Source organism: Herpailurus yagouaroundi, unplaced genomic scaffold (genome assembly GCF_014898765.1).
Source record: "Herpailurus yagouaroundi ecotype Mexico unplaced genomic scaffold, PumYag 67209, whole genome shotgun sequence".
NCBI lineage: Eukaryota > Metazoa > Chordata > Mammalia > Carnivora > Felidae > Herpailurus > Herpailurus yagouaroundi.
Window position 1 is genome coordinate 401,679 of NW_024420049.1, and position 14,041 is coordinate 415,719.

Consider the following 14,041-nt stretch of genomic DNA (forward strand, 5'->3'; position numbering starts at 1 on the left):
AGGTGCTCCGCCCTTTGCTTGCAGTGCCGGTCCTGGCTCGGTCCGCTGGCCCAGAAGAGGAGGGACCGGACACCGCACCCATCACCCTCGTGGCCGGCGGTCCGTGACGCACCATGGGGTCTTTTGCGTCCAAGGCTGCCCTCGGGGCTACCACCGACGAGCCCACAGAACCCGAGCCGAAACACCTGGCAGGTGAGTTGCGGTCCTGGCGCAGACGGCCCGGAGGCCCAGGTGCCTCTAACGTCAGGGGCACCCCACTCCCCTCCACCAGCCCCCTTTTCCTGCGGGAGGTTTGGGAGGAGATGGAATTCTCACCCCTAGTCATCTTGGAGTGAGCCTAGAAGGGAGCCACTGGCCTTTTAAACTCCAAACTCTGAACTATTTACGAGTTACCCCAGTAACTTAGGACACACAAAGCGGTGGCATAATAAAAGCCAGGCTTAGGAAAGGGGTCTCACTTCCAAAGTCCGCCCAGGCCCCCTTATAAATCATTACTTTCAGCAAAGGCTTCTGAAATAAAGGAGGGAAAGTTTGCAGAGCAGATCATCCCGTGAGCAGTCCTGACCCAAGGTCAATGGATAGGCTTTACAATGTCCACTGCAACATTTTTTGTGCTCCCATGAATGTTTCCAGGTGACAGAATCTGTTGCTTAGAGACAGAATAGACTCCCAGGCTAGCCCTACCCGCTACTGTTTGAGTTCACATTGAGCACTGACTTCATAAACAATGCATGCTATTGCGAGTATACATAAATCCCGCTGCTTTTGAGAACGTCATAGCCAGCTCACTCTTTTGATCACCTCTTTATTTTGCTGTTTTGCTTAAAAACTCTCCATTGATTTAGTATGTATTTGCTTTCTGAATTTTTAACTTACCATCATGATAATCTGCATGTATTACAGCAACTGACACTTCACTAAGTGAAACAGATTATTTATATGTACACACACACACACATGCTTAATAGCATTCTGGGCAGGCCCCATAGGAGATTCTGGAGCAAAATATATAATACATCCCTGGATGTTGATGCATATGTGCCAAAATTTGCTTCTCAAGACCTAAAGGATGAATAATGGTTACCTATGTGAAAGATGCATGGGACCAAAGGGGGCACTTGAGTCAGTACCATGATATCCTGAAGGTTCAGTCCAAAGGCTGAAATCATGGGGAAGGAGAAACAAAAACCTTGCAGAGGAAACTTCACAGAAAGAGGAATGGAGCAGACTTAGAAAACAATGTGAGAGAAGCTCATTCTTCATAACCTTAAACATGGCATAGCCACTGGAATGTAGTGTATATTCTTGAATAAATGAATCTGGCTGGGTCTACAATTAAGGTCAGCCTGTTGCTCACCTAGCGTATTTGTTAAGCACCCTCCTCAGTATGGATCCTGGTGCTATGCCTGTTACCGTGCTGCCTAATGATTAAGTGCTAGAGATGAAATTGTTTTATAATGATAGTTTATAGACAGTTTTGAAATGAAAGAGGGTTTTTTTTAAGTTTATTTATTTTGAGAGAGAGAGAGAAACAGAGAGAGACACAGAGATAACCAGCAGGGGAAGGGCAGAGAGGCAGAATCCGAAGCAGGATCCATGCTTTCAGCACAGAACCCAATGCGGGGCCTGATGCCACAAACCATGAGATCATGACCTGAGCTGAGATTAAGAGTCAGACTCCTAACCAACTGACTTACCCAGGCGCCCCCAAAGACGATTTTGAACTGACAGAAAGTAGGGAATCTTTGCCTGTTGCTGAATGGAAAAATGAAGTGATGAAAATTAGCTCTTGAGGGGTTGTATGAATGCTTACCACCCAGAGCAGGAAATTGGGAAGTTGTTTTAGTAAAGTAGGGACAAAGCTATGTGGAAGTGGACTCAAGAACAAGAAATAAGGGCACCTGGCTTGCTCAGTCAGTGGAGCATGTGACTCTTGATCTCGGGGTCATGAGTTTGAGGCCCATGTTGGAGGTAGAGTTTACTTTAAAAATTTCTTTAAAGAGAACGAGCAATAAAAGGTTATGGCATGCAAACAAGAGGGTTAACACGGGGTGACACTACAAGGAGAGCTCCTGACTGAACCTTCACATAATGTCGCTTTTCTCAAAAAAGGCAGTATGATGTAATAGTTAGCATCTTGGTCAAACAAATGTGATTTCAAATACCAGCCCTGCCACTTGACTGCCTGGATGACATCTGGTATGTTACCTTCTTGAGTCCTATTCATTCACTTAACGAGTATTTACCATAACCCATTGTATGCCAACTACTGTGCTGGGTCTTGGGAAGATCTGGTGACCAAAATGGACACAGTCCCTACCCTCATCAAGTATACAGAACAAGAGAGTAGACAGGCATTAACTATCACGTAACACGTATCAGTACAAATTGCAATACCTGTAATGAAGAAAATGTTTTGGATTATTCCCGTTGTGATTTCTGAGATTTGATTGCATCTGTATTTAAGTTAAAGTTACCAATTTTGGTTTCAAAAGGTATTTCTCAGTCCGTGTTTTAATGCTTGTCACTGTCTCTTAATTCAGATCTAATACAATACGTAAACGAAACAAATATGAGTGTTAAACATCTGGCTGATGTTCTTTCTGAGAAGGTCAGGAGCAGCAGCTGGGTGGTAGTGTTTAAAGCCCTGGTCACTGTGCATCACCTCATGGTTCATGGAAATGAGGTGAGCGTGCTGTATATTCATTCAGTGGGTAATCATTTCCTTCCTGTTAGCTCAAAGGACTGTCAGTACCCAATGGCAAAATATTCTTGGTTTGTCAAGGCTTGCTATCTTTTACTTTGCAACACCGGTCCACCTCTCCCCACATACAAACACTCTTTGTATTTTACAGAACTGACATTGTTCTTTAACGTGAAATTACTTACTCTACTTTAACATTTTGTCTCAGTAAGCTTTGCGTTAAAAAGTTAGGATTTACAGATTGACTGGATCTTGAAACACTATAAAGTGACTAATTATACAGTGTGGTATTGATAAAAAAGGAACATATCTACACGGAACATAATAAAGAGCTTGGAAGTAGAACCATATACTTCTATCAGAGCTTGGTGGCACTAAAAATGTGGGGGAAAGTATAGAATTTAAAATAAAGCCTTTTGGTAGAAATAACAACCTATGGAAAAAATAGAACGAGATCTCTATCTTACCCTAATCTACGAAAATACATTCCACATGAATGAAATGTCTATGCATGCAAAAAACTAACATTTAAAATTAAAGAAAATGTGGGAGAATATGTTTATGACATTTGAGCAGGGAAGATGCCATAAAGTTGGAATCAGGTATTTCCAACATATACATTACAGACAAAAGATTAATAATCAGAATACATTATCAGTAAGAAAAAGGCACTACAGTGGAATAGTTCCCAAGACAAATGAACAGAGGGTTCATAGAAAAGGAAACCAGAATGGCTGATGACCATCTGAGAACATGCTCAGATAAGCAACATTTTAAACGTGTGACAGCATCAGTGGATGATATATAAATATTAGTTGCTAGAGTTTGTGACTGTGGGGAGGAGAGCATTGAGACGTGTTTAGTAAAATTGAAAATGCCAAGTCCAGTGACCCAGCAAATCCACTTTTCGTAGCATATTTATAATAATTGAAAAGTAGAAATTAGGTAAATTTCTATCAGTACGGCACAGATAACTAAAATGAGGTGTTTATAAAATTAAGTGGATGTATACCAACAAGGCTAGATCTGAAAAACCATGCTCAGAGAGGAAGTAGGTTGCAGAATGATATTTAAATATAATATTATTTATGCAAATTTCAAAATACTTAATTTTTACCCTTGGGACAAATATGTCTGAAATTATAAAGAAAATAGACTATAAAGATTAAACCTATGATACTCGTTACTTCCAGGGAGGAAAAGGAAATGGAACTTGGGGATGGGCAAAGGGCGCTTTTTACTTTATAATATACTTTCTTCTTCTTATTTTTGAAATAGACTTGAGGCAGTTCTGTGAAAAAGTTAGCAGTTATCATCTCTGGGTAGTGAGGTACACAGATGTATCAGATTATATTTTTCTGAAAATTAAGTTATTAAAACGTTAAATATTCACTATTAAAATAATTCTGGAATTAAGTAAAACTTCTCAAAATCAGAAAGGAGGGAATGGCTAGATAGAAAGTCCTGGTGGAAAAGAGTGTGTATTCACATGAGCTGCAACGTCTAAGCCCTTGTTTCGTTGGGAGAGTTGGCAGCACTGCATATTCTTATGCTGCGCAGCCCAGGATGTGATCACATTCACCTTAATCAGCGCTCCTGAAATAGACAGAAGCTATATGATAGAATTGTGTTAAAGATGCATTCACAATGATAAACTCGTTAAAGAGCTCTACTTGTGGACAGAAGCTAATTTTATAATTTGGTACATTTGACAGCGTTTTATCCAGCATCTTGCATCTAGAAGCTCTTTGTTCACTTTACACAACTTCCTGGATAAAAGCGCGCTAGAAGGTAAGGTGATTTTTTGATGGAAATATTTCCATGTGGCAAGACAGGGGGAGCTCTGTTTTGAAAACTATGCCTGGTTAAAACATGGGCAGGGCTGGGGACAGATGGTGACAATGGGATGGGGAGTTTCAGGAAAATGCTAAGAATTTCCAATAGTTGTGTAGAAATGTGAAAAAAAAAAACCTGATAAAGTTCAATTACTTCCTCGATTCAGAAATGTCACTATCAACACTACATCCTGAGGTGATTTCAAGGCTTTGAGGAAATAAGAAATAACCTTTAGCAGAAAGTGTGAGGAATATTGGACTAGATCATTAATAAGGTCCATTCTAGCTTTTGTGCTTCAAAGACATCATAGAGGTATATGGATGAATGTGGAATGAGAAGTCTCGGCATTTATTGACATACATTGTAAATGGTTAATGTTGATTACACTGGAAATAATAAAATATTTCATTTTTAGGCTATGCTATGTCAACCTTCATCAGGCGATATAGCAGGTACTTGAATGAGAAGTCACTCTCATGTAGACTGATCACATCTGACATCACCAAAGCCAGGAGAGGGTCAGTAAATATCATTCGTTTGTAAGCAAGAAATACTGAAATACATAAGTGTTCTGATATGTAGTTGGCTAAAAACACAGCTTTATTTTGCGATGCTGATGTCACTGTGCTTCTCAAACTCTTAATTATTGATGTTATGAATCTCTCTTCTCTTTTACAGGATGGATGGTATGATGAGAACTATGGATACAAAACAGCTGCTAAACACTCTTCCAGTTATTCAAATTCAGTTTGATGCTCTTCTTAATTTTAATGTAAGAGCTTTATAAATCCTTTTTGAACATATTGGTAAATGGCATTGTTTACCAGTAGGTGGGAGAAGGAATTATTTTAAACTGTGCTGGTAACTGATTAGTCTTTGATTTAATTTCCAGGCAAATCCTGACCAGTTAACGAATGGTATAATCCATGCTGCTTTCATGCTTCTCTTTAAGGATTCTCTTCGCCTCTTTGCAGCCTATAATGAGGGGATCCTTAATCTGCTAGGTAGGCTAAGGAATAAACATTGCTTAAAAATATATAAACTGTTAAAAACCTTTTATGTCTACATTTAGACTCATATTTGTTTTAGATTCAAAATAGAAGATCCTTTCAAGGTCATATATAGTTTTAAATAATGAGACATTATATTGCTTTTTTTGGATAAAAATTACTTGACTAGCCACAGAACTTTATAGTTGTTATATAAGTGCTAATTGATATTTCTGGGAAATTTACCAGGGAATCAACATGGATTGCCATATTTATACATTACACATTAAGGCCCACTCCACCAAGGTCATATCACATCATTTTGACTTTACTAGGAAGATATAGCCTATAACAATTGCTATTATTATATACAAGCGTATACTTCTTATGCTTTCCAAGAAGTTTCTGCCCTAATTTAGTCCTAATGAATGATCTATTTCATACGAAGTGTTCTCCAAGTTTCATTGATGAGAATTGGAGATTTTTCTTACAGTGAAGAAGTATCTAGCACATTTGTACAGTTATAAAAGAGTAGGAAACACAGCCCCTTCCCTCAGAAAGCTTCCGATTGTGATGTTAGTAAATAAGATTACAGACTGAAAGTTAGAGAAATTAAACTAAACTATCCGTATCTTCCCAGCAATAGTGTTTGGCATGTGGTACTTACTTCATAAAAATCTGTTGCTTATATGGATCGACCAGTGTTGCTGCTGGCCAAGACAGAAAATAACTGGGTTAAAACTAGAATTGTTTTTGAACAAGTTAAAATCATATACAGATTCAGCTTAAGAAAGAATGATCAGAGTGGAGTGTAACTGGAAATTGGCTGTGATATCGGCTCTTTCGTGATCAATTTGTTTTTCGTTTTTAGACAAGTATTTTGATATGAGGAAAAGCCAGTGCAAGGAAAGCTTGGATATTTGCACCAAGTTCCTTGCGAGAACAACCAGGTTGGCAGAGTTCCTGAAAGTAGCAGAGGTACAGAAATCTGTTCCTATCCATGGCTTTTCTGCTGGTTTCTGTATCAGTTTAGTATCTGGTATAATGGGACCCCCCCCCCCCCTACACACGCACATGCACACGCACACGCACACACACAGAAGTTGGTAGAATTTTAACTATTTTGTAAACAGTAAAACTATACACTAAAATTAGGTAGTTCAAGGATTTTTGTTTGTAGCCATGAGGATAAGTGTTCCCAAGCTTATCCTCCCACCAGAAACAACTCCAACACTGGGCCAAATTCACGTGATAGACATCTTTTCAGGCAGTGGACAGTAGGTAGCACAGGTCAGTGATGAGCTGAAGAAGGAAACATAGGAGGTGACCCCCACGTTTGCCCTGACATTCAGAACCCACGCGGGATAACTAGTTGAACTTCTGAAAACCAAAGCAGGAAAAAAAAAAAAAAACCCAAAGCCAAAACCACAACAATATGCATAGCAGCTGATCTCTCAGTACTTGACAAATGAGAACACATGTGTATAATACCCAAAATGCAATCTGGCTCTTTCCAGAAGAGCAAAAATTCACTATCTGGCAAGTCTTTTCTTTTATAGGTTTATCCTTAGGACGAATATAAGGCATACTTTAGCTTGACATGGTTTGCTTGGTCAGCTAGGCACTAGCCCAGCAAGGCATTCATGCTCTAGCGGTATTTTCTCTTTTGTGTGCACATTGGTCTGATACTTACTTTTCTTTGTTGCCTCTCCCGGTTTTAATGTTTACGTTTGTGAATTCAGGAAGTCGGAGTTGACCAGAAAGACATTCCACATCTTACACAGGTCAGTGTATCTTTTCTGTGGGTTTAAATGACCTTTTTTGTCCTTATGTTTGTGTGTTTATTGTATCAATTATCATCTGAGACTCCATCCTTTGCCATAAACTTAACGTGTGTATTTTCACTCCCGCATGACTTCCATGCACACATACATGCATACATACATAGACATGTGTTTTCTGAACAGGCCATTCCCTGCTGAGTGCTAAATGGTGACTCATAACAGCTAGACCACGGTTTTTTTTTTTTTATTAAAAAAATTTTTAAGTGTATTTATTTATTTTGAGAGAGAATGCATGAAAGCTTGAGTGGGGGAGTGGCAGAGGGAGAGAGAGAGAAGGAGAGAGAGAGAGAATCCGAAGCAGGCCCCGCGTTGTCAGCACAGGCCCAATGTAGGCACAGGCCTCAAACTCATGAACTGTGAGATCGTGATCTGAGCCAAAATCAGGAGTTGGGACACTTAACCGACTTTGGTTTTTAAATGGGCAGTGGAAACAGCAGAATATTTGGAATATTTGGAATCTTAAGCAACTCATTTCCATTCTCCATGCCTCATTTATGCAACTGCAAAATGGGTATAATCCTACTGTCTTTCTTGTAGCAGTATCATGAGAATCAAACGGACTCAGGCTTTTTCCTTTCCTAGACACTGATCATCAGGAATCTGTCACACGGCAACAGGCGGGATGTGAGGTAGAGGTGGCAATGCAGCAAGTGTGGGTGAAACAAGGGTCTGGCCACCTGCTCGAGCAGCCTGCGTGTGCCTTTTGCCTGTGCTCTGTCCCGCGTGTACCATAGGACTCGAGCAGTAGGGCTGCTGGCCTAGCCTGGACCTGCAACAGAACTTTTTCCTGCTCTGGACCCCAAACTAATGTGGCCAGGTCACCTGGGATCTGGGCCAGAGCATTCTTCCCTGGTGTTGGAACATGCTGTCTCCAGAACTCAAAATTTACTAAAGTAGAAGGCCCGTGAATCTTTGTAAGCTTTATCTCCTACCCTCTGCAGGGCATGTAGTGTTTGGGGTTATCCACTGTACTGGCCTCTTCCTGCTCATCTGATCCAGTTAGCATGACATCATGGATATAAGTGGATCAGTATGATTTTCTGAGGGGCAACCAGATGATCTAGAATTCTTCTGGCCATATTATGACAGACTGTTGAGGGCTAACACAGCCTAGGTCAAACTGCAAAAGTATACCGTTGTCCGTTCCATGCCTACAAACTCTTTCTGATCAATGCTTTTGACGGCAATAGATAGGAGAACATTCACCAGGTTTATAGTGTCACACCATGTATCTGAGACTACATTCACCCACCTCTACCAGAAGAACTGTTGTGGCTGGAACTGTGGCTACAATTGGATTACTACTTGATTGATTATGCTGTAGTTTGTCATTCTCCAGGGCCTGACTGGTTTTGGGGGCCGTAATGGGGAACTACATGGAGTAGTCATGGAGTACTCATCACCCCTGCATCCTTTTTAAGATTGGCACTACTTTCTGCCACCCTGGGAGGTGATTGTGTTTTTTATTTACTATTTTACCTGGAAGGCAGGTGGAGGCCATTTCTGACACAAAGACCTCCCCTCCACAAATTACATGCCCCATCGCGATCTTCCCCCACCCCATTCCTGGCCTCTAGGCCTTTAACTACTTTCATGGCCATCCACCCAGCTCTCCCTGTCCCATAAGTTAGGGCTCTTACTTTTTCCCAACCGGGTCCCTGACCTTGGTGTGGTAGACCTGCCTTCGTGGGGACTAAAGGAAGGTGAAGTACTCAGACAGTGCCCGGCACAGGTAGTAGGCATGTGAAGAGAGAGAGGGTGAAGATGTAGGGGGCGAGAGGGGTAGTAGATTGAAGTCCTCAAGGGGATGAGAGGACACTGGATCCAGAACACTGTGGACACACCTGTGGCCTCCAGTAAGAGGATGGAAGAGGCGAGGATAGGATGGTTGCAGATACAAATAAATGTTAGGTTTGGTGGCAAAGAAGGAGGGAGTTTCTGTCTTATGTCTTCTCATAAACCTTTAAAGGAAAGAAAAGCGTCTTCTAATGTATACACAGCATAAGCACTCCTTCCTGTACAGATAAGTACAAAGGGGATTGGTGCACAGACATTGAACCCCACTGTGGGATGAAATAAGTCACAGCTTCCTGAATGAGAAGTCAGATAGCCAGAACAGATAAAAAGTGACAATGTCTGGGTGAGTAGGGGAGAAGATGGGATATCATTGCCCAAAGTCACCATAACTGGTGGATATCAATCAACATTCACTCAAAAACACATGCTTGACCCCTGTAAGGAAGAAGGAGCCATAATGAGTGAGACACGGTGCCAACTCCTGAGTTCCTGGAGAAGACTACAGAAGCATGACTAGATATCTCCCAAAATGCAGTCCTCTGATTTTTGTCTACATTAACCTCAGTTCCTTCAGGGAGGTGGTGGAGGTGAGAAGGGATCTTTGCTGAGAGCTGCAGCTTGGCCATCATGAGGGCACAGAGAAGCATTAACTGGCCTGGACTTGGCCTCTTGGCCTTGCCTCCTTCAGTGCTCACCACCTGTGGTCAGAGCTCCAAGGGGAATATCAGACAGAAGGAGCCCTAGGATAGAGGTCCACATTTCCCATTGGACTGACCAGTCTTTCCTCCTTACCTCACTTCTGGTTCTCAGGACCCCCAAATCAAAAACAAAGTACATGGCTATGGGAGTGGCTGCAGAAGGCAGGTGAAGGTCTTTGTTAGTAAACTTTCTTGCAGATCTTCATTCCTTCCTCCTTAAATCAGCTCCTTTTTCTGGGAGAGCTTCCTTATCAGTACCCTGGCCCCTGGCCCTCAGCCAGTACAGAAAGTCATTTGTCATGGCCCTGAGTTGGCAGAGCTGCTCCCATGACGTCGTGCTGTCTTGGGTGTCCTGGAAACCCTGGAGTGCAGTGAAATGCAGCGCTCCTTGGGAAGGGAGGGAGGGGAGGGAGGCTAGGGAGGTGAGCATTAAGTCAGTCTCACCTCGGCCCCACCGCAGGTGGTCTCCTTGAGACAGGTCTACTCCAAACAACGCACGGTTTCAAGGGGCGTTTTTAGCCAGTGTGCCCCTGGATCCCTCGGAGGTCCTCAGGTCTTCCTTTGTGACTGTAGGTTGGCCAGCTTCTCCTCGTGCCTCCATCAGTCTTTACTTCATGTGAACGGATGCCAACCTATTAGGTGCGGGCTCACTGAAACCCTTGTGTCTTCTGAAAAGGAGATCTCGCTCGTTTGCTCAGCGAATCCTTTCTGTCTTGATTTTGACATCGTCTGGGGCTCACAGAGCCTCCTCCTGTGAGTGGCCGGCTGCTGTGTCTGTGTGTGGCCCTCATCTTTCACCCATTCTGCGCCTTTGCTGCTCGGGGTGACTCCCGGAAACTCACGTGCGAGGTCTGCGCTGTCTGCGTTTTTAGTTCACACCAGCCTCGTTCAAACATACATCTCTGGGCCACATCCCTCATCAGAGCTCCAGGGACACAAACTCGAACACCGACCGGCTGGTTCCACTCTCACGTGTACCTGGATGCTCTCTCCTCCTGCCTTCGCCACAGTGTTTCTGTGCCGTTGGGGGGTGGGGGGGGGGCAACTGTGTGCCTCACAAAAGACGTCTTACAGATTCATACCTGCCCTTTCACTGTAAAGCACCTTGGTGCCTGTTAAGTTTTCAGTAGTTCTGAGCAATGTTCTGCTACTTATATCTGTCACCTTGGGCAGAGGCATTTCCACAGATTTACAGCTCACAGTGAATTGTCTGAAAACAACTCAGATGAAAACGAGTCCTTCCAAAAAAATATTGTCCAAATGTAGTGATAACTGTTGTTATTTTGTTATTTTATGTATTCTTTGTTAGTTATTTTGTTATATATTCAGTGGATGACTGACTGAATGAACCAGAAACACTGTCTCATTGGCCACTGTGTGTTTGCCCCAATGAAACTGGCAGTGCTCTGTTCATTTTTGGGTGTCCCATTGTCCCTTCTTGCCCATCTCGTATATTCGAACCTTTGAGGTTCACCCTAAGCCCCAGACTTCCTGGTTTTCCCACTGCTGAAGTGCCTGTAGGCTCCATCAAGGGAAGATTCTCTTTTTCTTCTGTACTCAGGAGAAGACCTGGTCCCCACCTTTGGCCCAATGGGAGAATCCCTCTGAGCAGATTTCTGCTTGGTGGCCTCATTCTGTCAGCTCCTCTGTTTTCAGGCCCATGTGTTTGTTGCCCTTCTTTATATCTGTTGTACCATTATAATCAATGATAGCACTCCCCTTTTTTTGCAGAATTGTTCCTTCCCCTGCCTACATCTCTGCAAACAGTTCCTTCATTAAACCCTCCTCCAACTGCCATTTCAGTGGCCATCTACACCCACCTCTGCCACCACACCATCATCCATCATCCTAGCTTAAACTTCCATCATCACTCACTTCCAACCCCTCTGCCACCATAGACTCTGCCCCATGCTGTTTGTTTGGCACAATGCAAACAGAATGCTGATCTGGTAACTTGCAAAATACAAACGTGATCACTTCACCCCTTGCTTAAAAGTCCTCCAGTGGAGTAGCCATACTTATATCAGACAAACTAGACTTTAAATTAAAGGCTGTAACAAAAGATGAAGAAGGGCATTATATAATAATCACAGGGTCTATCCATCAGGAAGAGCTAACAATTATAAATGTCTATGCGCCGAATACAGGAGCCCCCAAATATATAAAACAATTACTCACAAACATAAGGAACCTTATTGATAAGAATGTGGTAATTGCAGGGGACTTTAACACTCCACTTACAGAAATGGATAGATCATCTAGACACACGGTCAATAAAGAAACAAGGGCCCTGAATGAGACATTGGATCCGATGGACTTGACAGATATATTTAGAACTCTGCATCCCAAAGCAACAGAATATACTTTCTTCTCGAGTGCACACGAAACATTCTCCAAGATAGATCACATACTGGGTCACAAAACAGCCCTTCATAACTATACAAGAATTGAGATCATACCATGCATACTTTCAGACCACAATGCTATGAAGCTTGAAATCAACCACAGAAAAAAGTCTGGAAAACCTCCAAAAGCATGGAGGTTAAAGAACACCCTACTAAAGAATGAATGGGTCAACCAGGCAATTAGAGAAGAAATTAAAAAATATATGGAAACAAACGGAAATGAAAATACAACAATCCAAACGCTTTGGGATGCAGCGAAGGCAGTCCTGAGAGGAAAATACATTGCAATCCAGGCCTATCTCAAGAAACAAGAAAAATCCCAAATACAAAATCTAACAGCACACCTAAAGGAAATAGAAGCAGAACAGCAAAGACAGCCTAAACCCAGCAGAAGAAGAGAAATAATAAAGATCAGAGCAGAAATAAACAATATAGAATCTAAAAAAACTGTAGAGCAGATCAACGAAACCAAGAGTTGGTTTTTTTGAAAAAATAAACCAAATTGACAAACCTCTAGCCAGGCTTCTCAAAAAGAAAAGGGAGAGGACCCAAATAGATAAAATCACGAATGAAAATGGAATTATTACAACCAATCCCTCAGAGATACAAACAATTATCAGGGAATACTATGAAAAATTATATGCCAACAAATTGGACAACCTGGAAGAAATGGGCAAATTCCTAAACACCCACATGCTTCCAAAACTCAATCAGGAGGAAATAGAAAGCTTGAACGGACCCATAACCAGCGAAGAAATGGATTCAGTCATCAAAAATCTCCCAACAAATAAGAGTCCAGGACCAGATGGCTTCCCGGGGGAGTTCTACCAGACGTTTAAAGCAGAGATAATACCTATCTTTCTCAAGCTATTCCAAGAAATAGAAAAGGAAGGAAAACTTCCAGACTCATTCTATGAAGCCAGTATTACTTTGATTCCTAAACCAGACAGAGACCCACTAAAACAAGAGAGCTACAGGCCAATATCCCTGATGAATATGGATGCAAAAATTCTCAATAAGATACTAGCAAATCGAATTCAACAGCTTATAAAAAGAATTATTCACCATAATCAAGTGGGATTCATTCCTGGGATGCAGGGCTGGTTCAACATTCGCAAATCAATCAATGTGATACATCACATTAATAAAAGAAAAGATAACCATATGATCCTGTCAATCGAAGCAGAAAAGGCCTTTGACAAAATTCAGTAACCTTTCTTAATAAAAACCCTCGAGAAAGTCGGGATAGAAGGAACATACTTAAAGATCATAAAAGCCATTTATGAAAAGCCCACAGCTAACATCATCCTCAGTGGGGAACAACTGAGAGCTTTTTCCCTGAGATCAGGAACACGACAGGGATGTCCACTCTCACCGCTGTTGTTTAACATAGTGCTGGAAGTTCTAGCATCAGCAATCAGACAACAAAAGGAAATCAAAGGCATCAAAATTGGCAAAGATGAAGTCAAGCTTTCGCTTTTTGCAGATGACATGATATTATACATGGAAAATCCGATAGACTCCACCAAAAGTCTGCTAGAATTGATACATGAATTCATCAAAGTTGCAGGATACAAAATCAATGTACAGAAATCAGTTGCATTCTTACACACTAATAATGAAGCAACAGAAAGACAAATAAAGAAACTGATCCCATTCACAATTGCACCAAGAAGCATAAAATACCTAGGAATAAATCTAACCAAAGATGTAAAAGATCTGTATGCTGAAAACCATAGAAAGCTTATGAAGGAAATTGAAGAAGATA

At 41.7% G+C, this 14,041-nt stretch overlaps 2 protein-coding genes across 2 annotated transcripts in view; both read left to right on the forward strand.

Annotated features, from left to right (window-relative positions):
* LOC121024830 (clathrin coat assembly protein AP180-like) lies at positions 1-2,899 on the forward strand. The gene is made up of 2 exons (XM_040467121.1): positions 1-192; positions 2,544-2,899. The coding sequence occupies exons 1-2, from the start codon at positions 114-116 to the stop codon at positions 2,897-2,899; spliced, it is 435 nt and encodes a 144-aa protein (XP_040323055.1). The 5' UTR covers positions 1-113.
* Positions 2,900-3,084: 185 nt separating this feature from the next.
* LOC121024831 (phosphatidylinositol-binding clathrin assembly protein-like) overlaps positions 3,085-14,041 on the forward strand; it is a 46,300-nt gene continuing 35,343 nt past the window's right edge. Inside the window, exons 1-7 of the mRNA XM_040467122.1 lie at positions 3,085-3,096; positions 4,420-4,495; positions 4,956-5,058; positions 5,219-5,312; positions 5,433-5,544; positions 6,401-6,507; positions 7,272-7,313. Of these exons, the coding sequence (XP_040323056.1) occupies positions 3,085-3,096; positions 4,420-4,495; positions 4,956-5,058; positions 5,219-5,312; positions 5,433-5,544; positions 6,401-6,507; positions 7,272-7,313 (546 nt within the window). The remainder of the gene's footprint in view (positions 3,097-4,419; positions 4,496-4,955; positions 5,059-5,218; positions 5,313-5,432; positions 5,545-6,400; positions 6,508-7,271; positions 7,314-14,041) is intronic.